This window comes from Podarcis vaucheri (assembly GCF_965113315.1).
Source record: "Podarcis vaucheri genome assembly, chromosome: 5".
NCBI classification, from domain to species: domain Eukaryota; kingdom Metazoa; phylum Chordata; class Lepidosauria; order Squamata; family Lacertidae; genus Podarcis; species Podarcis vaucheri.
The window spans coordinates 2,935,853-2,963,676 of record NC_138763.1 but is presented as its reverse complement, the minus strand read 5'-3'; the positions used below and the strand labels follow the sequence as shown (position 1 = coordinate 2,963,676).

At 46.3% G+C, this 27,824-nt stretch overlaps 1 protein-coding gene and 1 long non-coding RNA gene across 4 annotated transcripts in view; both read left to right on the top strand.

The window, feature by feature from the left end:
- Positions 1–27,824, top strand: part of LOC309533369 — a 190,820-nt gene that overhangs the window by 56,552 nt on the left and 106,444 nt on the right. The gene's annotated exons all lie outside the window — the stretch shown is intronic.
- The window catches only part of LPP (LIM domain containing preferred translocation partner in lipoma), a 300,872-nt gene that overhangs the window by 171,986 nt on the left and 101,062 nt on the right, over positions 1–27,824 (top strand). For all 3 annotated transcript variants that reach the window (XM_082224279.1, XM_082224280.1, XM_082224281.1), the window contains 2 exons: positions 6,770–6,888; positions 15,606–15,728. In XM_082224279.1, the coding sequence (XP_082080405.1) occupies positions 6,770–6,888; positions 15,606–15,728 (242 nt within the window). The remainder of the gene's footprint in view (positions 1–6,769; positions 6,889–15,605; positions 15,729–27,824) is intronic.

Here is a 27,824-nt window from a genome sequence, read left to right as displayed (position 1 = left end):
CACCCTCATTATCATTGGGACGGTCTGCAAGCTGACTCCTCCTCCCAACAGCTCCCTGCCATCGATTGTGGTCACCTGCAGGGGGTTGCTTAAAGGGATAGTCTGTATCTGATGTTCAGCAGCAAACTCCTTGCTCATAAAATTGCAAGAGCTGCCGGAATCCAACAGCGCCTTTATTTGTAGGGGGTGTCCATTTTGCAGCTCTAGCGACACTTCAATCACTAGGGCAGGTCGAGGAGCTTCTGGTACGGGCACTTTCACTGCTCTTGAGCCTGGTTGCAGTGCCCTGACGGCAACCAGGCGTTGGCTTTTACTTGCTCCGTTTCTCCCTGCTCTCCTCCCTCCACTGCCCCCACCATCCCTTGCCATTCCTTCCTCTGGGGGCAGACTCTGGCAAAGTGGCCTGGCTGTTGGCAGAGATAGCATTTCCGGGCTCCCTTTCCCTCCTTCTTCGCCCCCTCACTGGGCTTTGAAACTGCGCGCGCGCGGGCTGTTCCGATTTCCATCGGCTCTGCCGGCGGGAAAGCTGGCTCAGGAATGTCTGGAATGCGTAACTCCTTCCAACGTTCCCCTCTCCCTTCCCGCCTCTCCAAGGCTCTTGCCTCCTGGCGCGCTCCAATGGTCAGCGCAGACTTGGTCAGCTGATCCATCGACACAGCCCTGGGGCTCCTGGACAGCTCGTCTTTCACAGCTGAAGAAAGACCTTCTTCAAACAGCATCTGAATGGGTGCTGCCGATAAATCCCACCCCAATCTGTGAATCAGCATGGTAAATTCAGTCCAGTACTCACGGACAGATCTGCTTCCCTGCTTGCAAGCCATCAGCTGTCTGCGCACCAACCCTTCCTCAATATCACTGGAAAACATGATATCCATTGCACGAAAGAATTTCATAGTGTCCTTTAGGATATCGTTGTGCGTTGCCATCAGGGGCCGAACCCAATCACGCGCGCCCTTCTCAAGATGCCCAATTACGAAAGCAACTCGCGATTCCTCATCAGGGAACTCATCAAACTGCACATTCAGGGCATATTGCATCTCTGTCCTAAAGGCATGATAGTCCTTGGGGTCCCCCCCAAACTTCTGCACCAATCCTGGTACCTTTCTGGGGAACTGAGTGGTTCTCCCCTTCTTGTCAGCATCCTGCGCCCTCCTCTCCTCCAGCCTCGCCGTCTGCAGCGCAAGTTGGACTTCCAATGCTCGGTATCTTTCCTCCAAGCTTGGATCAGCTCCTCCTGCTCCGGCTCCTGCTGGGTCGCTCATGATGCTTTCTCCTGCACAGGCAGCGTACAAAGACTGTCGGACTGCTGTCAGGGGGTTGATTAGCTGCTTGTGCTTAAAAGTGTGCCCCTTCAGAGTTTGTGCGGCCCCACAAGTCTCTGTGCGTGACAGAGCTCATCAGACATGTCTGCTCTAGTCACTGGTGGAGTCCGACAGTGGCTGTTTGCGGAAACGCCTCCAACAAAGAAGTTCCTTAACGGAAACACGTCTCCTGGACTCACGACGTGACAGCTTCCGACGAAGCATGGGTCTCCCTGCAGTTGCTTCTGACACCTCCCCACTATTTTCGCTAGAAGTGTCTCTCACCCCTTTCTCTCCCCTGCTTCCTGCCTGCGTTGCTGCGTCTCTCTCAGTATTACTGAGATTCCCCTCCAGAGACCCCGTGCTCCCCCTGCTGGTCCCTGCTTTGGCTGTTGAGTCTCTCCCAGTCTCTGGGAGCCCTACCACCTCCTTTCCCTCTGATGTCAGTTCCCTGACATCGTCCTTATACAAATTCAAGTTTTTAGATGTTAAATTAACCCCTAGATATTTCACCTTCTTAACCACCATCAGACCTGTCTCTTCTTGAAACTTATTCTTCTCTATATCTGTTAGGTTTTTCCCTAAGACTTTAGTTTTTTGTTTATTCAATTTAAATCCAGCTACCTGTCCGAATTGTTGGATTATTTCCAACACTCTTTTTGTACTAGTGTTTGGCTCTTGCAAGGTCAATACAAGGTCATCTGCAAACGCTCTTAACTTATAATGTTTAGTTCCGACCTTTACACCTTTAACTTGCTGGTCCTCTCTAATCATGTTCAGCAACACCTCCAGGACCGAAATAAAAAGCAATGGAGAAATTGGGCACCCCTGTCGTGTTCCTTTTTCTATCTTAAGTTCCTCAGTTATTACATTGTTTACAATCAGCTTAGCTTTTTGTTCGGAATATATTGCTCCCACACCATTCTCAAATCCTTGTCCTACCCCCATCCCATGAAGATTCTTTTTCATAAAACTCCACGAAATATTGTCAAAGGCTTTCTCCGCGTCCACAAATATCAAAACTGCTTTAGTATTTATGTTCACCTCTAACTTTTCCAAAATGTCTATTATATTCCTAACATTGTCTGAGAGGTGTCTCTTTGGGAGAAAGCCTGCTTGGTCTCTGTGAATCTTCTCCATCAGTACTCTTTTAAATCTTTTTGCTAAAATGTCTGCAAAAATTTTGTAATCCACATTGAGTAACGAAATTGGGCGGTAGTTCTTCAATTGAGTCTTTTCAGTCTCTGTCTTTGGTATGAGTGAAATATATGCTTCTTTCCACGATTCGGGTGCCTTTTTTCCTTCTAAGATCTCATTACAGACGTCCTTTAACGGTTGTATCAGCCATTCCTTTAAAGATTTGTAGTATCTGGAAGTCAGTCCATCTGGCCCTGGAGATTTGCCCAGTTGCATGTCCTGAATGGCACTCTCTATCTCTTGTTCTGTTATTCTCTGGTTTAGATCCACCTTGCTTTGATGAGAGATTTTTTGTAATCCATGTTTATTAAGGAATTTATCTATGTCCTCCTCGTTTTGTAATCCTTGGGAATAAAGTTTTTTAAAATAGCTCACAAAACAATTTCTTATCTCATTTGGTTTAGATATAATCTTTCCATCCACTTCTAAACTTGTGACTGTATTTAATTTCTGTCTTTTCTTGAGTTGCCATGCCAGAAGTTTACCACATTTGTCTGCCGACTCAAAAGTCTTTTGTCTCATTTGCTTTATTTTCCACTGTATCTCTTGGTTCATCAATTCCATATATTGTGTTTGATACAACTTAATCTCCCTCAAAATCTCCTGGGACTTTGGTTTTGACCTTAATTTTTTCTCTCCTTCTTTTATCTTTTCCAAAAATTTTTCCTTTTTCTCATTCTGCTTTCTCTTCTTTATTGAATTTTGTTGAATCAAAAACCCTCGCATCACAGCTTTACTTGCGTCCCAGATCACTCTTTTTTCCACATCGCCCTTTAGATTGATTTCAAAATAGTCCTTTAGAGCTTTTTGGGCCTTCATGTGGATCTCTCTATCTCGAAACAGGGTGTCATTCATTCTCCATCTAAACTGACCAGTTGTTGTAAATTTCATTTCCATCTTCACGGCGTTATGGTCGGAACAGGTTTTTGGGCAGATTTCTACCTTCTTAATCTTCGGAGCCATTCCACTAGTAACCCATATTTGGTCGATTCTGGTCCAGGTCATCTTTGCTTGGGAGAAAAAGGTTCCCTCTCTTTCAAGAGGGTTCCTTGTTCTCCAAATGTCTATTAAGTCCATATTTTCAGTCATTTCGAAAAAAGTCTTCGGGAGTCTCCCTTCTTTAGTAAGTGTCAGTCTTTGTGTCTTGTCCATGTTTGTAGAAACCACACCATTCATATCTCCCATGATTATCATATTATATTCCAAATAATCCGTCAAAGTTTCATGAAGTTTTTTGAAGAATTCTGCTTTGCCTTCATTTGGTGCATAGATCCCAATTATCAAAAATTTTTCTCCTTGTACCTGTATCTCCACCGCTAAATATCTTCCTTGTTCATCTTTAAATATCATTTTTGGAGCCCACTTCTCTTTTACATAAATCACAACTCCTCTTTTTTTCACTTTGTCCGACGAAATAAATTCTTGTCCCAATTTTTTATTCATAAGCAGTCTCCTGTGGGCTCTAGTTATGTGAGTTTCCTGTAAGCAAATCAAGTCCAATTGTTCTCTGTACAAAATATGGAATACTTGTCGTCTCTTCAAAGGCATGTTCATCCCATTACAATTCCAGCTAAGGAATTGCAGGGCCATCTTGTTATTTTTCTGGTATTCCTCCAACAGCTCCCAATTGTTGTTCCTCCTCTGTTGGTGGTGGAAGGTTCTGTCCAAACGAAAGGTTCAAGATATCTATTACACTCTTTTGCTCAGCAATTGGGTCTACAGTTCCTTTCTGTAAGTCTTCTTGATTTCTTTGCAGGAACCTGTCTTTATCCTGTATCGTCTTTATTTTCACCTTCTTCCCCCTGTAGTCAAAGGACAGTCCCTGTGGAAATTCCCACCTAAAGAGAATGGTGTTCTTCTTCAGCAAGTAAACCAAAACCTTATAAGAAGCTCTCAAGTCCAAAATATGTTTAGGAATATCTTTAAAGATCTGTATCGGTGAGTTCCCAATTTGTAAGGCCTTTTCAAAATGCAGTCTTAAAATTTTGTCTCTTTCCTCCTTCGATCTCAAGGTAATCAGACAGTCTCTCGGTGCCTTTCTGTTCTGTCTTCTGCCCAGTCTAAATGCTGTTGTGATTTTAAATTCGTCTTCCTCTAAATCTTCCCAGGCATCAGCAAACTCTTTCATTAAAAAATCCGTAAGATTGTCTCCTTCGTCTTCTGGAATTGATCGTAATTTCAAATTCCTTTCTTTTCTTTGTAATTCCCACAATGCCAGAGTTGCGTCGTGGTCGTAGACCTTCCTGGCAATCGGTTCTAATTTTTCCTGGGTCTCTCCAGCAATAGTTCTGGCTTCCTCCGCAATTTGGCGTGTGGCAGAATTTTCTTGGGTAAGCCTATTTATAGATTCTGTATTCAGGTCCAGTCTTGTTGTTAAATCTGTCAATTTCTGTGAATTCTCTGTCAATTTCTTGGTATTTTCTGCCGTCTGCTTTGTTAAATTCTCCAGAGATTGGTTTATCTTAAGAAGGGCTTGCGATACTGCATCCATGGAGACTGCTGTACCTTTTTCTTGTCCTGTTGTCACTGTAGGAGTTATGCCTGAGATCGAGCCTCTTTTCTTGTGTTGCTGTAGCTGTTGTTGATATTGCCTTGTCTTGGCTCTCGTGCTTATCTCGTCTGCTGGGCCACTCATATCCCAAGGTCGTTTCCCACGAGAGCCTTCTCCTAAAGGAAAATTCCACTGTCCCAAAGCGTAGCAACTTTTAATTTACCCTCTAGAGGGAGCAAATCAAAATGTCCGCAAACCAAGGCAAAGAATATTTAAAAAGCAAATTTATCAGGAGGCTTCTATATGTATATTGCAACACTTTCCCAGTAAATAAAGTCCCAGCCTTCCCTGATATATTGTGTCCACAAAGTCCCAAAACTTTGTAACGAATAAACAATGAGACTTCCACTTTGTTACTTTCACAGGAATCTGAGGTCAGTTCAGTGTTCCTTTGTTTTATAAGTAGTTTGTGCCAGGTTGAAGGCTGCAGAGAGTTTCCTTTTCCTTTAAGTTAGTCATGCAGCTTATAAAGTCACTTTTTCCTCCCCTCTGCCCTGCAAGCTAGAGGGGATAGTCAAAGTCCAAATGTCGGATTCAAGCAGTTAAAAACAATATCCCATACGGATGCAGCTTAGTAACTTTCGTTGCTTTAATTGTCATGCAGTCGGGGGAAGGCAGACTTCCTTAATTTTCGCCTTTCCCGTTTTCAGCCTAATCTCAGGTAGTTTTGACACGAATAGAAGTTCAATCTTACTCACGGGTCTTTTTTGTCCAAATTATTCAGGAAGGGAATCGGCGCTCTCCACTAATGGCGACGCGGCTTCACCCTGCGGGCTGGGTAGCGATTCTCAGCACCGCGCTCCCCGTTGTCGTTCCGGAGCCTTTAAAAAGGCTCTTTCTGCGGTAAAGGGGGGCGCTTCAGGTGCCCACCGAATCTCCTTGTTCACAGGCTCCGTTCCTGTGATTTTAGGGGTCCCCCGCTTGCCGTAGCGGGTCAGACCCGAACTCGCAGAGCCGTCCTCTCTCCGGAGCTCGGAGAGGGAGCAGCCATTAGCGCTGGCGCCGAACCGGAAGTCCGCTTCTCAGACTTTTTTCTCTGAAGTACACTTTCAGAATAAAAATTTGCTTATGCCACACTGAATTTTGTATTGATAAGATATATATCGGAAAACAAAAAGGAACAGCTCCCAGCAGTGCTTGATTTATAACACAGAACACAGCGGTCACAGGACAGCCAGAAAGTATAAAACAACGCAGCTACATAAGAAGATGAATCAATCCCACAATATAACTATCAATGAGCCTCTTGCAGACGTAGCTTGAGTATTTTATGCAAACCCAATGAGAAGGGTGATCTTGCTTTTGCTGGTTAAGGTCTCATTTGCGACAAACCAACTCTCCTTTCCTCATCAACACAAAGAAGCCTTTGTATTTTCCAATCTTTCATATGTGTCAGAGCTGGAAATCTCTGCTCACAGCAATATGTCGTGGAGAACTGTAGAAGAACAGCCAATGCTCTTGAAGAAAGATATAGATACTGTTTCTGGTTGCATATCCCACCAAATTACTTTGATATTATCCTGTCCTATACTAAACTGAAATGTTTCAAGGTTTCTTTGATTGTCCTCAAATGTTCCCTCCACACTTGCCTTCTTTTCCTGCCAAACCCTGGGGGAACCTGTGGCCTAGGGGGATATTGTATTTATCTTGCGTTCAGCTTGATCATTGATGGGTGTGGTTCAAATAATAAAATTATTATTATTATTCCTGTCATCTATAGGTGACTTCCCACCACCACCACCACCTCCACCTCCTTCTGATGATCTTGGGAATCCTCCTCCACCACCGCCCAGTGCCTTTCTTCCTCCTCCTCCTGATGAAGCCATGTTCAATGTTCAGGTAAGAAGGCATCCATGGTGCTGCCAAGGGCACGGATTGGGTTCTTGTGGTGCCCGGCTGTGGTCAAGGCGAATCAAGTGCCCATGGTGCTAGGTGCTGTACAGCAGCAGTGGTGAGCACCAAAAGAAAGAGCTGCTTCACGTGGCTTGTAGTTAAACTGTGGAACTCCCTGCCACAGGAGGCAGTGATGGCCAAATTTGTGGAAGAATTGTGCTTGAGTTCTGCTTGTGATTTCCCCTTTGGTGTATCTGGTCGCCCACGGCGAGAACAAGATGCTAAATGGGCCATTGGACTGACCAACAGGCCTCTTCGTATTTTCTTAGAACGGTATCTAAAAAATCCCAGTCTTACATGTGAAAAGGATCTAGGAGTCTTGGTTGACCACAAACTTGACATGAGCCAACAGTGTGACGTGGCAGCTAAAAAAGCCAATGCAATTCTGGGCTGCATCAATAGGAGTATAGCATCTAGATCAAGGGAAGTAATAGAGCCACTGTATTCTGCTCTGGTCAGACCTCACCTGGAGTACTGTGTCCAGTTCTGGGCACCACAATTCAAGAAGGACACTGACAAACTGGAACGTGTCCAGAGGAGGGCAACCAAAATGGTCAAAGGCCTGGAAACGATGCCTTATGAGGAACGGCTAAGGGAGCTGGGCATGTTTAGCCTGGAGAAGAGGAGGTTAAGGGGTGATATGATAGCCATGTTCAAATATATAAAAGGATGTCACATAGAGGAGGGAGAAAGGTTGTTTTCTGCTGCTCCAGAGAAGCGGACATGGAGCAATGGATCCAAACTACAAGAAAGAAGATTCCACCTAAACATTAGGAAGAACTTCCTGATAGTAAGAGCTGTTTGACAGTGGAATTTGCTGCCAAGGAGTGTGGTGGCGTCTCCTCCTTTGGAGGTCTTTAAGCAGAGGCTTGACAACCATATGTCAGGAGTGCTCTGATGGTCTTTCCTGCTTGGCAGGGGGTTGGACTCGATGGCCCTTGTGGTCTCTTCCAACTCTATGATTCTATGATTCTATTGCTTTCTCATTATATGTTAAACCATCACTTGTATTTACTTTATTTATAATGTTAGTCTTCCTTTCCTTTTTAATTCCCCCCCCCATACTAGCACTGTTGTTGTTTAGTCATTTAGTCGTGTCCACCTCTTCGTGACCCCATGGACCAGAGTATACCAGGCACTTCTGTCCTCCACTGCCTCTCGCAGTTTGGTCAAACTCATGCTGGTAGCTTCGAGAACACTGTCCCACCATCTCGTCCTCCATCGTCCCCTTCTCCTTGTGCCCTTCCATCTTTCCCAACATCAGGGTCTTTTCCAGGGAGTCTTCTCTTCTCATGAGGTAGCCAAAGTCTTGGAGCCTCAGCTTCAGGATCTGTCCTTCCAGTGAGCACTCAGGGCTGATTTCCTTCAGAATGGAGAGGTTTGATCTTCTTGCAGTCCATGGGACTCTCAAGAGTCTCTTCCAGCACCATAATTCAAAAGCATCCATTCTCACTGAGTGATGGACTCTCCTTGCATGGAGGTTTTCAAGGACATATTGGGTCCCATCTCTCAGGGATTCTCTAGGCGTCCTTTCTGCACTGCAGGGGGTTGGACTAGATGACCCCTGGGGGTCCCAATTCTATGAGAAGATGAGACTTGGCAGGGCGAGTTCTCCCATGGCTCAGTTACGGAGGGCGAAGATGGAATTCCCGTCAGAAGTATTTTCTGCGGCGACGGGCGCATGCGGATGGTGTCTCTGCCTGACCCGCTGGTGACATTCTGTCGACTGGCTGAGAACGAGAGCTTCTGGTTTGTTGAGAATCTCCCCCCAGTCATGGCTGCCGGACTTGTCCTGCGCCAGGAAGCCTCCCTTCCCCTCCTCCTACGATTGTTCGGCGTGCCACCTTGCCGCCAGAGACCGTTAATTCTATTTAATGGCTAATTAAACGCTAATTCATGCTGCATTTGGAACAGGATTAAGGTCGGCGGGGGTGGGAGCCAGCAAAGAAACGGGAAGCTCTCACAGTGGCCATAATTATCGATAATGAGCTCTGGGCTGTAATTTTATTAATTAAAAGGGGAGAGAAGAGGCAATATCCTCTGGAGCTGTTCTCCGTCAGAAAGAGCGCTGGTGCCGGGAAGAGGTTTAATGACCTTTTCGGATGGGCTTGGGTCTTGATCTTCATCCCCAGATGGGATGCAAGTGGGGGGGGGCAAAGGAGCTCGGGGGGTTGGGGGGGCAGAATATGCCGCACACCTCTTTTCCCTCTAACTCTGAAAACACACCCCAAGACACAGAGGTTTTTCCCCAAAACAGTGTAATTTCCAAGCCAGATGCAGCTTTAATTCTAGCCAAGCAATAATGAGTTGTCTTTACAACAACATAAACCGATTTGATGTGCAAAGTAGTTTCTCTGTGTTATTCCGCCTCCCTGCGACCGAGATAACATCCATGGGTCTCTTGTTTTTCCTGCATTTGCTATTGGTCAAATGCATCCAGTATTGATGCGTTAGTATAATTCCCCAGAAAGCAGGGTTAAAGTGACCTGAGGGTAGCTTTCATTTTAGAATTCTTCTTTATATATAATTTTTATGGAGTTTTCAATTTTACATTTCAAAATATCCAGTGACTTCCCTTCTTCTCCTTCCATGGTTCATTTTAAGTATTGTACATTCCTGAATATTTTACTGTAACCATTCAAATCAGTTTTCCACTTTTACATCCATCAAAAATCATTTACTCCGTTGAATTGATCTTACTGCTGCCAGCGGTTTCAGGTGTATACAGTTATTTTCCAGATATTCAATAAATGTATTCTACTCTTCTTTAAATATATGTTCTTCTTGCTCTGTTATTCTACGTGTTGAGTCTGCAAGTTCTTCATACTCTGTCAATTTAAGTTGTCAATCCTCTTTAGTTGGGGCTAACAAAACATAGGCCACAGTTGTTGCATACATAAATAACCTTTTCTGACACCTAGGAATTTCTGTCAGGGTTATTCCCAACAGGAAGGACTCTGGTTTTGCGGGGAAAGTAGTTTCAAAAATGTTTTTCAATTCATTATAAATCATTTCCCAATATCCTTTTACCTTGTTTCATGCCCACCACATGTGAAAAAAGGCTCCCTCTGCTTCTTTACACTTCCAACACATATCTGATTCTGTTTCATAAATCTTAGCCAACCTTCTCGGAGTTAGGTACTATCTATGAATCATTTTCAAATAATTCTCTTTCAGTGAATAGGTAAAGGTGAAGGGACCCCTGACCATTAGGTCCAGTCGTGGCCAACTCTGGGGTTGTGGCGCTCATCTCGCTTTACTGGCCAAGGGAGCCGGCGTACAGCTTCCGGGTCATGTGGCCAGCACGACTAAGCCGCTTCTGGCGAACCAGAGCAGCACACAGAAATGCCGTTTCCCTTCCCGCCGGAGTGGTACCTATTTATCTACTTGCACTTGACGTGCTTCCAAACTGCTAGGTTGGCAGGAGCAGGGACCGAGCAACGGGAGCTCACCCCGTCGCGGGGATTCGAACCGTTGACCTTCTGATCAGCAAGTCCTAGGCTCTGTGCTTTAACCCACAGCGCCACCCACGTCCCTATCTTTCAGTGAATAACTTGCAGTAAATTTCAGGGTGCTTTCCCAAAGTTTCTCCAAGAGGTAAAGATCTATATTGTGTCCTATATCTGTTGCCCAGTGTTTCATTGAAGCTTTAACTTGCTCGGCTTTTGTTTCCCATTCTGATAAAAAATTACGCATTTTAGACAGAGGTTTATCCTTATTTTGTTTCTTTTTCAAATTGGGAGCTTTGATCCAGAAATCCATTCTTTCTATCTCATTTAAACATGTCGTATATCTGGTGAATTTGCAACCAATCTGTAACTTGGCTCCTTAAGTTTTCCATTGATTTCAGTCTGGGTTACCCCCCACCCACTGTAAAATCCAGCAGATCCCTGTAAATTGCCCATTGTCTGTCCATATTAACTTTTAATTGTAATTGCTTCATTGGGAGATGCCTGTTGTCTTTGTCCATGGAGTTTTCTTGGCAGGGATGCTGGAGTGGCTTGCCGGTTCCTCCTCCAGGTGGATCACGTTTGGTCAAAACTCTCCACTATGACCTGTCCATCTTGGGTGACCCTGCACGGCATAGCTCATAGCTTCTCTGAGTTATTCAAGCCCCTTCGCCATGGCAAGGCAGTGATCCATGAAGGGGTATCTCATTGAGAGATAACCATAAAGGTGTTTTTTTTTTCTTTCCGGCCGATTTTTATATTTCTCCCAGTCTCTATACCGATTCTTCCTAAGAATGTGGTTCAAAAAACTCTTATGGATTTTAGCCTTCCCATACCAAAGACATGCATGCCAACTGAATTTTAATTTATGACCTTCTAAATCTAAAATGTCTGCATTGTCCAATACTATACATTCTTTCAACCAACACAAACAAGCTACCTCATAATACAATTGCAGATCTGGCAGGACATAGCCTTCTCTTTCGTTTGTATCTATCATCCAATGGCATTTCAGGCCCGGCTCAATGGAGAGGAATCGCAACTCTCCTGGTTAGCAGGGTGACTTGAGTACGTTCTCAGAGTTGACTCAAGAGGGATCGTGTCCCCATTTTTAAAGGACAGCAGCTGCCATGCCTCGCTCCCCCCCACTCCCCTGGCTTCATTCTCAGCACACAAATATGCAGCACATCTTGGATGAGAAGCCCAAGATGAGCTTTGCTTCCAGACTGCTTCCTTCCTTACTCTGCTATCCTTGTTTTTTTCGGGTTTTTTTTAAAGATATTTATTAAAATTTTCAAGATATTACAAAATGAAAAAAGAAAAAAGAAAAATACAAAATAATAATAAAAAACAGTTAAAAACAACTCAATCTTTCCATTACTTATTTTTCATTAGCTTGTTTCCTGGACCTCCTCGCGCCTCCCTTTTTTGTATTCCAGTTCAGTTTGTTAGTTCAGCAAATCCTTCCCCTCTTTATTTATCCTAATCTTTAATCTTAAAATATTGTGACATTAAATTTTTACCTATTAGTAATCCATTTTTCATATTCCCTTATAGTATTACAGCTAAAAACCACTTAATTTCTATCCAACATCATTCTAACATTCATTAATTTTACAATATTTCTGTAAATAGTCTTTAAACTTTTTCCAATCTTCTTCCACTGACTCTTCTCCCTGGTCTCGAATTCTGCCAGTCATTTCCGCCAATTCCATATAGTTCATCACCTTCATCTGCCATTCTTCCAGAGTGGGTAAATCTTGTGTCTTCCAGTACTTTGCAATAAGTATTCTTGCTGCTGTTGTGGCGTACATAAAAAAGTTCTATCCTTCTTTAACACCAATTGGCCGACTATGCCCAGGAGAAAGGCCTCTGGTTTCTTCAGGAAGGTATATTTAAATACCTTTTTCATTTCATTATAAATCACCTCCCAGAAAGCCTTAATCCTTGGGCACGTCCACCAAAGGTGAAAGAATGTACCTTCACTTTCTTTACATTTCCAACATTTATTGTCGGGCAAGTGATAAATTTTTGCAAGCTTGACTGGGGTCATGTACCACCTGTATATCATTTTCATAATATTCTCTCTTAAGGCATTACATGCCGTAAACTTCATACCTGTGGTCCATAACTGTTCCCAGTCAGCAAACATAATGTTATGTCCAACATCTTGTGCCCATTTAATCATAACAGATTTCACAGTTTCATCCTGAGTATTCCATTTCAACAGCAAGTTATACATCCTTGACAAAATCTTTGTTTTGGGTTCTAACAGTTCTGTTTCCAATTTTGATTTTTCCACCTGGAATCCATTTTTTTTGTCCAAATTGTATGCCTCCATTATTTGATAATAATGAAGCCAGTCTCGCACTTTGTTTTTTTAATTTTTCAAAACTCTGCATATCCTTGTTTTTTTCAATAATTTATTATTATTGGGGAATTATATAACCCATCAGTGTCTTGACAGCGGTTGTAAATTGATGCTTTGTTGCCTGAGATCCAAAGGGCCTTGGTGGAACAGCTGGGCAAGGGGAGCGTCCCCCCCCAAATTTCTCCCCCCTGCTGCCCAAGAGCATCTTCTATTACCACCCAACAAGCCAGATTTCAAGCTGCTCAGAGAAACCTCCAGTGCAGAACAAAGCCCCCAGCTCCTTGCAGAGCAAAATGGGGAAGTGCTTTTGGCACCCCTGGTCTCCACCGTTCATAAGTGAGGTGGGCTGTAACGCAATAGCAAAGGATCTGCTTTGAATGCAAAACGACCCAGGTTGAGCCCCCTGCATATCCAGGGAATGCCCCCTGCCGGGGGGGGGGCAGTCAGTGTAGAAACACATAGCTCAATCAATGGCCTGGTCTGGTACGAGGCAGCTTCCATCGCCACCCTTCAAATTGCTGAAGGCTTTGCAGAATCACACCCAGCAATTACGCCCCAGAACACACTGTAACCCCATCCCTTGAGAGACGCGTCTGAATTCTTAAGCTGGGGAAAGGCGGAGATCTGTGGCAGAGTTATCTCCCTGACATTCAGAAGGTCCTGGGTTCAAATCCTGACCTCTCCAGGTAGAGTTGGGATCATCTCTTGCCTGAGACCCTGGAGAATCTCTGCCAGCCCAGTGTAGACAATACTGCAGCATTTTTTCCTGGTTGTTCTCAGGTTGTTGGTGAGACGTCACCATTATTATCACCTTTTCCTAGATTGTTTCTAAATTCTTTGGGTTCCAAGTTGTTTTTATCACAGAGGCACTGTCGTCGTCATTGTCATCGTCATTGTCATCATCATCTATTATTTATAGTTTTCCCAACCACTCTGGGTGGCTAACAACAGAATTAAAAGCACAATAAAACATCACACATTTAAAAACTTCCCTATACAGGGCTGCCTTCAGGTGTTTTCTAAAAGTCTGGTAGTTGTTGTTCTCTTTGACATCTGCTGGGAGGGTGTTCCACAGGGCGGGTGCCAACACCGAGAAGGCCCTCTGCCTGGTTCCCTGTAACTTGGCTTCTTGCAGCGAGGGAACTGCCAGAAGGCCCTCGGAGCTGGACCTCAGTGTCCAGGCAGAATGATGGAGGTGGAGATGCTCCTTCAGGTATACAGGACCGGAGCCATTTAGGGCTTTATAGGTCAGCACCAACATTTAGAATTATGCTCAGAAACGTACTGGGAGCCAATGTAGGTATTTCAGGACCGGTGTTATGTGGTCTCAGTGGCCGCTCCCAGTCACCAGTCTAGCTGCCACATTCTGGATTAGTTGTAGTTTCCGGGTCACCTTCCAAGGTAGCCCCACACAGAGTGCATTGTGGTAGTCCAAGCGAGAGATAACTAGAGCATGCACTACTCTGGCCAGGCAGTCTGTGGCAGGAAGGGTCTCAACCTGCGTACCAGATGGAGCTGGTAAACTGCTGCCCTGGACACAGACTTGACCTGCACCTCCATGGACAGCTGTGAGTCCAAAATGACTCCCAGGCTGCGCACCTGGTCCTTCAGGGGCACAGTTGCCCCATTCAGGACCAGGGAGTCCCCCACACCTGCCCGCCTCCTGTCCCCCCAAAACAGTACTTCTGTCTTGTCAGGATTCAACCTCAACATGATTTGTATTACATTTTTTTAAAAAATGATATTTATTAAAAGTTTCACAATTACAGAAAAAAGAAAAAAAGACAATAAAAAGTTACAGTACATCAAAAAATAAAAATAAAAAACAATACAGCAAAACAATTAAAAAAAAACATTTAAAAACAAAAACATTTAAAAACACATCCAGTATTTCCATACCTTTGTCTTTCATTTACTTGTCCCATCGACCTCCTCACACCTCCCTTTTTTGTATTCTAATTCAATTAGCTATTTCAGCAAATCCTTTCCATCTTTCTCAATTTTTGTTCTATAATTTACCTTAACACAATCTCTGTATTTGTATTACAAATCTTTGGATTTGTATTACATTTTTTCCTGATTTTCCTCTCTCTCTCTCTCTCTCTCTCTCTCTCTCTCTCTCTCTCTCTCTCTTTCTGAAGTACCCATTTCAGCGGCATCAGTATTCTCGCCACCTTTCCTCCTGCCAGGCCCACAGCAAGGAGGGTTGTTTGAGGACAGGGGTGGCAAGCACAGTGCAAAGGCAGAAACACTACAATTCCTCATATATATCTAATTTTGACATAGGTGAATGAAGAGTTGTTGTTTTTGTTTAGTCGTTGAGTCGTGTCCGACTCTTCATGACCCCTGGACCAGAGCATGCCAGGCACTCCTGTCTTCCACCGCCTCCCGCAGTTTGGTCAAACTCATGTTCGTAGCTTCGAGAACACTGTCCCACCATCTCGTCCTCAGTTGTCCCCTTCTCCTTGTGCCCTCCATCTTTCCCAACATCAGGGTCTTTTCCAGGGAGTCTTCTCTTCTCATGAGGTGGCCAAAGTCTTGGAGCCTCAGCTTCAGGATCTGTCCTTCCAGTGAGCACTCAGGGCTGATTTCCTTCAGAATGGAGAGGTTGGATCTTCTTGCAGTCCATGGGACTCTCAAGAGTCTCCTCCAGCACCAGAATTCAAAAGCATCCATTCTTTGGCGATCAGCCTTCTTTATGGTCCAGTGAATGAAGAGAACTCCCCCCAAATGGGCTGTGCAGAAGACCCCACAGGCCATAAATTCACCTCTGACTCCACCTGTCTCCACCCTTAATGCCAAATTCCTTCATTTCTTTGTGTGTTCCTTCGCTCTTCGTCTAGGTCAGCGCCGGCGGCAAGACCCTGGAGGAGAGGCGTTCCAGTCTGGACGCGGAAATCGACTCCTTGACCAGCATCTTGGCTGACTTGGAGAACAGCTCGCCTTACAAGCCGCGGACGCAACAGGTCAGAGTTTGGGAGAGATGGCAGAGGGACACAGGGTCCAGCGGCCACACTCAGCCTCTTCTCTCGGACGGGGGCTTGCGTTGGGGCCGTACATTGTCACATGCTGCCTGTTGCATTCAAAACAGACTGTGAAAAAGTGGCAAGGTATTTTTTTATTTTTCATAAATGCCACGTAGAGCAGCACGCTGGTTCCTACCACATCAGTGTTCCGCGCCTCTATTCTGTTAGCAAACTGCCTTGAGAACGATGCAAGCCACTAGTGAATCCCTCCCCTTTTAGCAGGTGAAAGACAAGCTTTCCTTGGAGGTTTTTAAGCAGAAGTTGGGTGGCCCATTGCCGCGGGTGCTTAATAAGAGTAAGAATAAGAATAAGAATAAGAATAATAAATGTTTATTTATATCCCACCCTTCCCGGTTCAAAAACCGGGCTCAGGGCAGCTTACAGCAAATTTAAAACACTTAATTGATGCAACAAAAAACAGCGTAAAATACAGTATAAAACGTGGATAACAATAAATTCAGAATTCAAAAATCAATGGGGGGGGGGGGTTCATCCAATAAACATTAGATGATCACCAGGGCTAGCTGGCTCAATTAGTCCTATTTGGGCCAGCGAGGAGACCAGGGGAGAATTAGCTGTGGGATCCCAGAGCAGGTAATCTTCATAAAAAGTGGAGGGGGAGGGAAGGAAGGGGAATAAAAGATCAGGCTGAGTTCAAATTAAAAGCCAGGCGGAATAGCTCTGTCTTACAGGCCCTGCAGAAGGAGGTTAAATCCTGCAGGGCCCTGGCCTCCTGGGACAGAGCATTCCACCAGGTCGGAGCCACCACTGAGAAGACCCTGGCCCTGGGGGAGGATAATCTGACTTTCTTAGGGCCCGGGACATCTAAACTATGGTTATTCATGGACCTTAAGGTCCTCTGTGGGGCAGACCAGGAGAGGCGGTCCTGTAAATACGAGGGCCCTAAGCCACAAAGGGCTTTAGCTGAGATTCCTGCATTGCAGGGGGTTGGACTAGATGTCTTTCGGGGTACCTTCCCACTCTCGGATTCTATGATTCTGTGAATGCTTGCAGGCCAGGGCGATGGTAGCAGGCGCAGCCTTGCTTTCCCCTCCACGTTTAAGTGCTATGCACGGGGCTTCTGCACAGATACCTGTGAAGAGAAACCAGGCAATTTGCTTAAAAAGAAGAAGCAACAGCCTCTCTTGGTCGCTGTGCCAGAGAATCTTTCCCTTCTGACTGCCGCTGTCGCTCCTGCGATCTGAGCTTCAAGTTGTGTTCTCTCTCTCTCCCCCTCACCCCCTACAGCCCCTCTTTGTTGTCTAATCCCCCGGGCTGAAAACGCTCTGGAAACAGCTCTGCTATCAGCAGGGTGCCTGCGTCAGCACCGTGGGGTGAAACCGGGGTGAGGTGGGTGGCAGGGATGAGTCACACAGGAAGCCAGGGCTTCGGAAGAGCAGTTTTCTGTTTGCGCGCCCAGAAGGAGAGTGTAAGGGGCTGCCCTGGAGGGATGGGACTCTGGGGATATTTTCCTGGAGGAGGAGGAGGAGGAGGAGGAAGAGGAAGGAAGAGGGAAGCCCTCTCCCCTAACGCTAGGATTTGTGGGTACCCAATGAAGCTGAAACTTGGGAGATGCAGGATGGATAAAATAATGTCCTTCGTTCACCTGTGGAACTCACTCCCACATGAGGCAGTGTTGAGCAACAACTGAGATGGCTTTAAAAGAGGATTGGGCAAATTCGCGGAGGAGAGAACTATCGACAGCAACTAGCCAGGATTGCTATGCTGTACCTCCACAGTTGGAGACATAAAAAGGGGGGACCCCACTGTATGAAAATATACGCAAGTGGGGGGGGGGACAGGGATTCAGGCCCAGGTAAGGTGCAATATAAGGTATAATATATAAAGCAAGTAAGGTTCAACAAATGTACCCGCAATTACAAAACATACCGTATTTTTCCATGTATTAGGCGCCTAGAGTTGTTGACTGCCAGTCGCCCACCCAGTTGCTGCAGCGTCAGCCAATCAACACTAGCCCTTGCCGCAGCAACCAATAACACGCCCAACAGCCACTGGCAGCTGCGGCAGCAGCCAATCAAACGTCCACCCTATGCACTATCCATGTAGAAGACGACCCCCACTTTTTAGCTTGATTTTTAAAGAGAAAAACCTAGTCTTATACATGGAAAAGTACTGTATATCCTGCTTTAGGAGTGCCTCAATAAATTCCCTTCTGGGGAAACATCACCTTCAGAAAAAGCACATATAATTTTTCGCCATTTGGCGATTGAAATCTGACCCATACAACAGAATCAATACTCTTAAGAGAAGAAATTAAGTTCGTCCATCTCTTCGGCACGATTGCACCGCATGGGCTGAATGCTTCCTTTGATTTGGGTTGCTTCTTGGAAAATCTCTTTCAGAAGCCTCTGGTATTTTTTCTATGTCCACTATAAATGCTCACTAGATGGCTCCCTCTATGCTGTGCCGGCCAGTTTGCAGCAGGCACCTCCCTTGCACCCTTTGTGGGACCTTACTAACCTGACAGGGTGAGTCAGCAAGCTCACAGCCTCGGAAAGTTTGTTTCTTAGGGTTTGGCTTGGGTTGCTGTTGTGTATACTTCTCAGCTGGAGTTTTCCTCTGAAACTGGGATTACTGGCTTCCAGTCCTTTTACCACAGCTGCTCTGCCACTTCCAGGAACTTTCTTGCGCCAGGGATTTGAAAAAAATATGTCATTTTAGTTTTGGACTTGTGCTGATAACTCTGGAGTATGCACTGTATGTTTTGTAATTGTGGGTACATTTGGCGAATCTGATTTGCTTTATATTGTCCCTTACCTTGGCCTGAACCCCTGTTTTCCCCACTTGTGTGTATCCACATTTGGAAGCAGTTTCTGAATACCCGTCGTGGGAAACCACAGTAATCCAGCTGTTTTGGAGTACCTCTCCCATCAGCCTCAGGCAAAAAGCAGAGAAAGCAGTTTTGCTTGCTATTGTTTATGAAGGGGCTTCAAAATATTAATGGTCATTATTCAAGTGCCTACAAGGCATATGAAATGAAATATAAAAAACTCACTTGGCGAACCGGCTAAAAAGCTCACAGCTGACTTTTCCTCCCAACTCATTTGTATCTACCTTCAAAATCCTTTATTAGGCATAACACACCACACATTAACAAACAAACATCATATACAGACTGTATAGAATACGGGCTCAGCGAACACAATTTATCCTAGTCCTATTCTTAACTCCAAGAAATGAATCAATATACAAAGATAATATAATACAACACAGCAACATCACCTACCATTAAAACCACTAAGTCTCTTTATCATGGCCCATTCTTTCTTCATGGACAGCACTTAAAAATTCAGCCGCTATTAAAGTAATTTGATCATCGCTGTCCGCCAGCAGGTCCTGAACAGTTGGTTGTGTAAAAATCTGTCTATTAAATTTTAGGGCCTCAAATAATTGTTTTCTGGCATAACTGCCAAAATCACAGGAAAAGAATATATATTTGTATCTATGGAACTCCCTCCCACAAGAAGCAGTGACGCTCACCAGCCTTGGGTGGTTTTGAAAGAGGATTGGACAAACTCATAAGGAGAGTGGCTACTAGCCAGGACAGCTCAGCTCGGGTCAGCCACTGTGGTCGCAGGCAGCGCTGCTTCTGAATTGCTGGAAACCACAAAAAGGGAGAGCGCTCCCGTGTTCGAGTCCTGCTTGTGGACTCTGGTTGGCCCCTGTGAGGGCAGGGTGGCCTGAGCCCCTTGGGCCTGATCCAGCAGGCTCTCCTTATGTTCTTACCTGGGTGGGGAGAGTTGTCAGAGACATCACCTTGCCAACAAAGGTCCGTATAGTTAAAGCTCTGGTTTTCCCAGTAGTGATGTATGGAAGTGAGAGCTGGACCATAAAGAAGGCTGATCGCCAAAGATTGGATGCTTTTGAATTCTGGTGCTGGAGGAGACTCTTGAGAGTCCCATGGACTGCAAGAAGATCCAACCTCTCTATTCTGAAGGAAATCAGCCCTGAGTGCTCACTGAAAGGACGGATCGTGAAGCTGAGGCTCCAATACTTTGGCCACCTCATGAGAAGAGAAGCCTCCCTGGAAATGACCCTGATGTTGGGAAAGATGGAGGGCACAAGGAGAAGGGGACGATGGAGGACGAGATGGTGGGACAGTGTTCTCGAAGCTACCAGCATGAGTCTGACCAAACTGCGGGAGCCAGTGGAAGACAGGAGTGCCTGGGGTGCTCTGGTCCATGGGGTCATGAAGAGGCGGACACGACTAAACGACTCAACAACAACAGAAGCAGCAACAACAACAATCATCCCTGGCATAAAACAGTGAGGCTTAGTTTCTGCAGCTATCTCTTGGAAGTCTCCGAATTCGTTTCCTATATTATGTTATGTTGCTTTTCTCTTTCTATTCTGCCTTTCGGTCCCAAAAGGCCCCCAAGGCAGCTCACAATGAGCAAACAAATGTGAATCCAAACAATGCAAATGATGCAAATTGAAAAAGAACATTTCAAAAATGGGGTACCTCCTTTGCTGTCACTTGAGGCCCAGGTGGTCTCAGTGGCACTGAGGGCCTTCCATCAGCTTTGGCTGGTGGCCCAGCTGTGCCCCTATCTGGACAGGGAGAGCTTAACTTCTGTTGTCAATTGTAAGCTCTGGGTTAGATTACTGCAATGTGTTGTATGCTTGTGAAACATGGACCACTTATAAAGGCCACCTCCAGCTCCTCGAAAGATTCCATCAACAGTGTCTCTGAGAATTTTTACACATCACTTGGGAAGACTGGCGAACTAATATCAATGTACTGGAAGAAGCAAAGATCACCCGTGTCAAAGCAATGATTCTTCAACATCAACTTCGTTGGACTGGTCATGTTGTGCAGATGCCTGATCATTGTCTTCCAAAGCAACCACTCTATTCCGAACTTAAAAATGAAAAGCGTAGTGCTGGTGGTCAACAAAAGTGGTTTAAAGACTGTATCAAGGCAAAGCTAAAAAAAAAGGTAGTATAAACACTGACAATTGGGAAACACTGGCCTGTGAACACTCCAGTTGGAGAACAGCCTATACCAAAGGTGTCCTGGGCTTTGAAGACACTCGAACTCAGGACACAAAGGAGAAACATGCTAAGAGGAAGGCATGCTTGGCAAACCCTCACCATGATTAACTCCCACCCAGAAACCAATGTCCCCACTGTGGAAGGACGTGTGGATCCAGAATTGGCCTCCACAGTCACTTATGGACTCATTGTTAAAACCGTGTTTATGGAAGACAATCTTACTTGGCAAAGAGGGATCGCCAAAGAAGAAGAAAACCTGTGTGGCTTCCTCTGAAGACAGTTTGGAAACTTCAGCTGGTGCAGAATTTGGCAGCCACTGCGGCAAGACAGTTTGAGCAAATAACAGCGATCCTGGCCCGACTACACTGGTTGCCAATCAATTTCCAGGACAATTCAACAGTTCAGGACTGCAATGCCTCAAAGACTGCCTCTCCCCTATGGGCCTAGTGATCACCATCTATTCTAGACCCTTCTTCATGTGACTCCTCCACGAGAGGCTCAGAGGGTGGTAACACAAGAATGGGGCCTTTTCTGTGGTGGCTCCCCATTTACAGAATGCTCTGCCCGGGGTGCCTTCATTACATCTCTTTAGGTGCCAGGCAAAAGTGTCCCCCTTCTCCCAAGCCTTCGGTTGATAAAACAATCTATGGCCTTTTGCGATAGGGGGTGTTTATTGGCCCGCTTTGTTCCTGTTTTTGTTGTGCATTTTGTGTTCTCATTTTGCATTTTTATGTTGTGAACTACCCTGTGATTTTTTTTGGATGTTGGTCAGTATACAGATTTTGATGATGATGGTGATAAAAAACAACTTAGGCAGCAGCTTGGCCTTTTAAGGGTCCCTTGCCGAGTGCGTTGGGCTAGGCAGCTGGGAGAACTGGTGCCCCTTGATGGATCCAGCAGTCTCCCCCTCTGTAGTCATTTGCCCCAACAGACTGGCCTGTTTTCAAGGATGGGAGGAGTGGGGGTACAAGAACATTCCTCTCCCTGGTTTGCACACCTGAGAAGGAGCATTTCCTTCATACAAGGTGACGTACATCGTTCTCCTCCTCCCACATTTAGCCCCCACAACAGCCCTGAGAGGTAGGCCAGGCTGAGAGTGAGTGACTGGCCATCGAGTTAATGGTTGAGTGAGGATTCGAACCCCAGTCTCGTAGCTCCTAGTCTGACACTCAACTCCTGGTTATATGCCCTCCCCTATCTGGAAGTTCTCCTCTCAATTTCGGACATGCGTTTGGCTAGCGTTGTGATGAAAAGGCACTCTGCATATGCTCCGTAGCGCTGCATTATTCCTTTGTGACCTGGAGCTGTAAATAGGTTCGGGGGCTGAGCTCTGGTGAGCCCCCCCAGTGAGACAGCGTCTCCATCCTGTGTGGTATGTGAGTGTTTTAGGGAGCAGGGGGAAAGGCAAAACGTTTCGTCTGCGGCGCTGTTTATCTGCCAGACCCTGCTCCCTCCTGGCAGGAATAAATACATGATGCGCTTTTAAAGCTCCAGACTGCTTTGGAACAATTGCAAGATGTTCTCAGTACAGAACAGTTTAGCTGTGGGTGGAGGATACATCTCTCAGACACTTTGTCAGAGAGCCGTCTGCGCCTCTTCCCTCCCTCTCTCTTCCCTGGGCTTGCTTTTTTAAAAAAGAAACAACACAAAATATATTGATTGCCTTTTGCAGCGCTGGCTGCCTGGAACATATTGAGATCTGTTTGCGGATGTCTGGACGTGCCTTTGCTTTCTGTATATATTAAAGTTTCATTGACTTCAAGAGGAGAAACCAAAACTCATTTTATCTCTCTCTGGATGAGAGAGGTGGGAACTGGTCCCATCCAGAAGGGAGGAAGGGATCGGGCTGGTTTCAGGACGCTGCAGCTTGTGTTTGTATAGAACCCTAGAATTGTTGACTTTGAGGGGACACCAAAGGTCATCTATCCCAACCCCCCCCGCAATGCAGACATCTCAGAATCCCTGACAGACGAGGGTCAACCACCTTCCATAGAACTGCTCTTACCGACAGAAAGTTCTTCCTGTTGTCTAGTTAGTCCTTTTCTTGTAGCTTGAAGCCATTGGTCCTCCTTTCTGGAGCAGCAGAAAACAAGCTTGCTCCAAAGAAGATTCCACCTAAACATTAGGAAGAACTTCCTGACAGTAAGAGCTTTTCGACAGTGGAATTTGCTGCCAAGGAGTGTGGTGGAGTCTCCTTCTTTGGAGGTCTTTAAGCAGAGGCCTGACAACCATATGTCAGGAGTGCTCTGATGGTGTTTCCTGCTTGGCAGGGGGTTGGACTCGATGGCCCTTGTGGTCTCTTCCAACTCTAGGATTCTATGATTCTATGATTCTATGATCTTCTGCCAGCGAGCATCTCTGTTCCTTTCTTCTGGTTCCCCCTCCCTCATTATTATTTTTTAAACCTGCTTTTGTTAATTTCCAAGACAGACCAATCCCACACCTGAGTTCTGGGGGACCATGACTCAGTCGCAGAGCAGTTGCTTTGCATTTAGAACATCCAAGGATCAGTCACCGGCCACTTAAGGGAGCTCAGCTTGCAGGACCTTGGAGAGCGGCTGCCAATCTGAGTAGACAGGGCTAAACTAACTGGTCAAAAAGGGGATACCAGGCACTTTATTGACCAGTAACCACAGGAAGGGCCATAGGTCAGTGGCAAAGCATCTTCTTTACATACAGAAGGTCCTAGGTTCCATCCCCGATGACATTTCCACCCAGGACTGCCTGAGACTCCAGAGAGCCAGTCCAAGTCAGTGTATGAGCCTTCTGAGCTCGGTGGCCCATAGGTCTGTACAGTGGTAAAGGTAAAGGTAAAGGTACCCCTGCCCGAGCGGGCCAGTCTTGACAGACTCTGGGGTTTGTGCGCCCATCTCACATCTATAGGCCGGGGGCCAGCGCTGTCCGGAGACACTTCCGGGTCACGTGGCCAGCGTGACAAAGCTGCATCTGGCGAGCCAGCGCAGCACACGGAACGCCGTTTACCTTCCCGCTGGTAAGCGGTACCTATTTATCTACTTGCACCCGGGGGTGCTTTCGAACTGCTAGGTTGGCAGGCGCTGGGACCGAGCAGCGGGAGCGCACCCCGCCGCGGGGATTCAAACCGCCGACCTTTCGATCGGCAAGCCCTAGGCACTGAGGCTTTTACCCACAGCGCCACCCGCGTACAGTGGTACCTTGGGTTAAGTACTTAATTTGTTCCGGAGGTCTGTTCTTAACCTTAAACCGTTCTTAACCTGAAGCACCACTTTAGCTAATGGGGCCTCCTGCTGCCGCCGCAGCCCGATTTCTGTTCTTATCCTGAAGCAAAGTTCTTAACCGGAAGCACTATTTCTGGGCTAGCGGAGTTTGTAACCTGAAGCGTATGTAACCTGAAGCGTCTGTAACCCGAGGTACCACTGTATAAGAGTATCAGCCTTACATGCTGAGCTGCGCTGGTCCATTCTGCATTTTTCCAAATACAGTGGTACCTTGGGTTACAGACGCTTCAGGTTACATACACTTCAGGTTACAGACTCCGCTAACCCAGAAATATTACCTTGGGTTAAGAACTTTGCTTCAGGATGAGAACAGAAATCACGCAGCAGCGGCACGGCAGCAGGAGGAGGCCCCGTTAGCTAAAGTGGTGCTTCAGGTTAAGAACAGTTTCAGGTTCAGAACGGACCTCCAGAACGAATTAAGTTCTTAACCCCAACATTTCCCAGCTTCTCCCCTCTGCAGCCTCTGAACTATGTCCTTCTGCAAACCACTGTTCTAAATCTATACTGTCTCCCTCTTCTCTGGGAAGTGCTGGAGGAGGGGGGGCAGCAGACTCCACCGTTCCTCCTCTTCGGACCAGTCCCTGACAGCAAGTCCTACATTTCAAGGGGTTGGACTAGATGACCCTCGGGTGCCCTTCCAGCTCTGTGATTCTGTGGACCCTTGTCTCCAGCTCCCGCCTGCCTCCTGGCTCATTCCTCTGCTGGCTCTCCCTCCCCCCTGCGCTTGCCCTGCCCGCCCCTCCACCTTCTGTCTGTCTGATTTATCTCCCCGCCTGCCCACGCAACATACACACAGTACAAGGAGTTTTACATCTCCAGTACAAAGCTGCAGTGAAGCGACTGACAGCAATGCACAGTATTATGCCTGACCTGACAATTAGGCAGACTTATTACTGTGTCAGCTTGCCAGATGGATCATCTCCTAGGCGGGCAGCACGTTTCGTGTGTGAGCTTATGAATTTGCTGCTTCTTGAGTTATGTTTCCCCGGGTTGCCGGGGGGGGGGGCAGAAGAAAGGGGAAGCTGATTGATTTGAACTCAGCTGCCCCCCTCCCCAATGCACTTTCAAGCGTGCTCAATGACAGCGAGGGGCAGCGGAGTCACCCCGAATCCTAGAGAGCATTGATTTGCGCCTTCAGAAGGTTGAAGAAAGCAGCTAAAGGGGTGGAGGGAGAGAGAGAAGGGAAGGGAAGGGAAAGGGGCTGGTTTTTTAAAGTAAAAATAACTCCTTTATCTCACCCACTTGAGGGAAGCCTGGTTTTCACTGGTTTTCTTCAAGCACCAATTCTGACGGGGACCAGGGTTGGAAGTTGAGGAAGAAAACCACCCAAGAGAATCGGGCTCTTTTTGCTTGCACCAGTTGCTGTCCTGGCCAGATCTGATTCCCAGGGAACAGGTGGGATTGTCGCACAGGGAGGGATGCCTTTGCCTCCAGCGCTTGCAATGATTGGAGAAGTTGGTGAACAGCACAAACTCCATCTTCTGGGTGGGAGATGCAAAGTTCTTAGCATCAGGGCACCTTCCCATGCTCTCTGACCAGCTTGCACAGCTGCACCCTCCAAAGTCATGGGTGGAAGGCCCACCCCTCGCAAAAGACCCTTGTGGTTATGGGGACCTCGGCAGGGGGTGAGCTTTTTAAAATGGGGAGAGGCATGGCCTGTTTATCTCAAGAGCTTCCAGTGTCTAGGAGAACTTTCCCCAAGCCACACGAAGCTGCCATTTGATGGGCAAGCATCTAACAAAAGAATTTAAGCAGCACCTTCTGGATCAGGCGAAAAGAGGCCCATCTCATTCAACATCCTGTTCCACAGACACCGAACAGGAAAATCAGGATCTGAGCACGAGAGCTCTCTCTCCTCCTGCGGTTTCCAGGAATTGGGATTCAGAAGTGTTGTACTCTCTGAGTCAAAAAGAGAGTGTCAAATTTAGATTGGCTTGGAAAGGAAAAGAGTCCATTGCTTATCTCTGTGCCCATCCGAGTTGCTCCAAAAATGTGTCTCTTTTCTCGGGTTGTAAAGTCTTTTGGTGCTGGAGGAGACACTTGAGAGTCCCATGGACTGCAAGAAGATCCAACCTCTCCATTCTGAAGGAAATCAGCCCTGAGTGCTCACTGGAAGGACAGATCCTGAAGCTGAGGCTCCAAGACTTTGGCCACCTATTGAGAAGAGAAGACTCCCTGGAAAAGACCCTGATGCTGGGAAAGATGGAGGGCACAAGGAGAAGGGGACGAAGGAGGACGAGATGGTGGGACAGTGTTCTCGAAGCTACCAGCATGAGTTTGACCAAACTGCGGGAGGCAGTGGAAGACAGGAGTGCCTGGCGTGCTCTGGTCCAGGGGGTCACGAAGAGGCAGACATGACTAAACAACAACAACAAAGTCTTTTCTATATAGCAGTTACATATGATGGAGGGGGGGAATGTGTATCTTAGAGGAATGAGCAGACAATATGCATATATTAGTGGAAAGCCACCTGCTAAGGCTGCAATCGTAACCTGTGGTGTGAGAAAGGTAAACAGATTAGTGGGGCCAACATCCCATGTATTTGTCCTGCCATTCAGAACAGAAAAATACAAAATAAGAATACAAATACAAAATGTGCAATAAAAGAAAAACAAACCAATAACCCCCACAAATACATTTAAAAAGCCGTAGAATGTCCATCAGCCAAATGCCTTGCTGAAGAGAGACGCTTTGTCTGCTGGCACCTAGAGATATGTAACGAAGGTGCCAGGTGAATTTCCCCGAGGACAGCCTTCCGCAAACGGGGAGCCAATTCAGAAAAGGCAATGGAAACGTGTTGCTGAGACGGCTAAATGCACATAAGGTGCGACCATACCGTGTTTTGATATTTCCCGTCCTTATTCTGACTCCTTTTTCCAGACAAAATTGGAAATGAATATAGAATCTACTCTTCTCCCATAAGAAGATAAAACTTTATTCATATTAGCCAATGGCCATAGCAACAATAAAACATTACAGTATACGCAGAAAAGGAAATTTAAGAGCACAATTTAAAATCCTGAATCAGCCATCAGTTAGTAACCCTTATTCCGATTGCCCCTGCTATGAACCTCGCAACATTTGCTGTTATATGCTCGTTTTGATCTGATAGAAGAAAGGACATTGTGGCAGTGGTTGTGCGCCCTGGGATGGTTAGTATGAGTGGGGTGATGATCTGGCTCCTCAGGTCTTTGTAGAGAGCACAGGACAGGAGGACGTGTGCCGCTGTTTCGGTGCTACCATCTCCACAGGGGCAAAGACGTTTCTCAGGCGGGACCTTTTGGAATCGACCCTCAAGTACCGCAAATGGCAAAACATCCAGTCTTGCAAGTGTAAAAGCACGTCTGTATTTTGGGATAATAAGTTTGTGCAGATATGGGGCCAGAGAATCAAAATGTGGCCAGCTCAGTAGCAAGTGAGCAGCTCAGATCTCAGTGGCACCGTGTCAGAAAGGGTGGAGCCCAGCATATAACTCAGCCAGTTCCTACTCTTCAACCTCTCCAACCACCAACCTCTGGCCCTCTGCCGTGAATGCTTTAGTTGACATTCCCCCATTGCAGGGGGTTGGACTAGATGACCTGTGGAGGTCCCCCGCAACTCGACAACCCTACGATTCTATGAGAAACCGAGCCTCGCATTCTGTTCTTGCGCTACTTAGCCAGCCGTTCTCCTTTGGCGCACGGATCTCCTTCAGGGGAACGAAATTGCAGCGGTGTGTCTTCAGAGGGGGAGAACTGGGCCAAATCACGGTGTTTAGCCATTT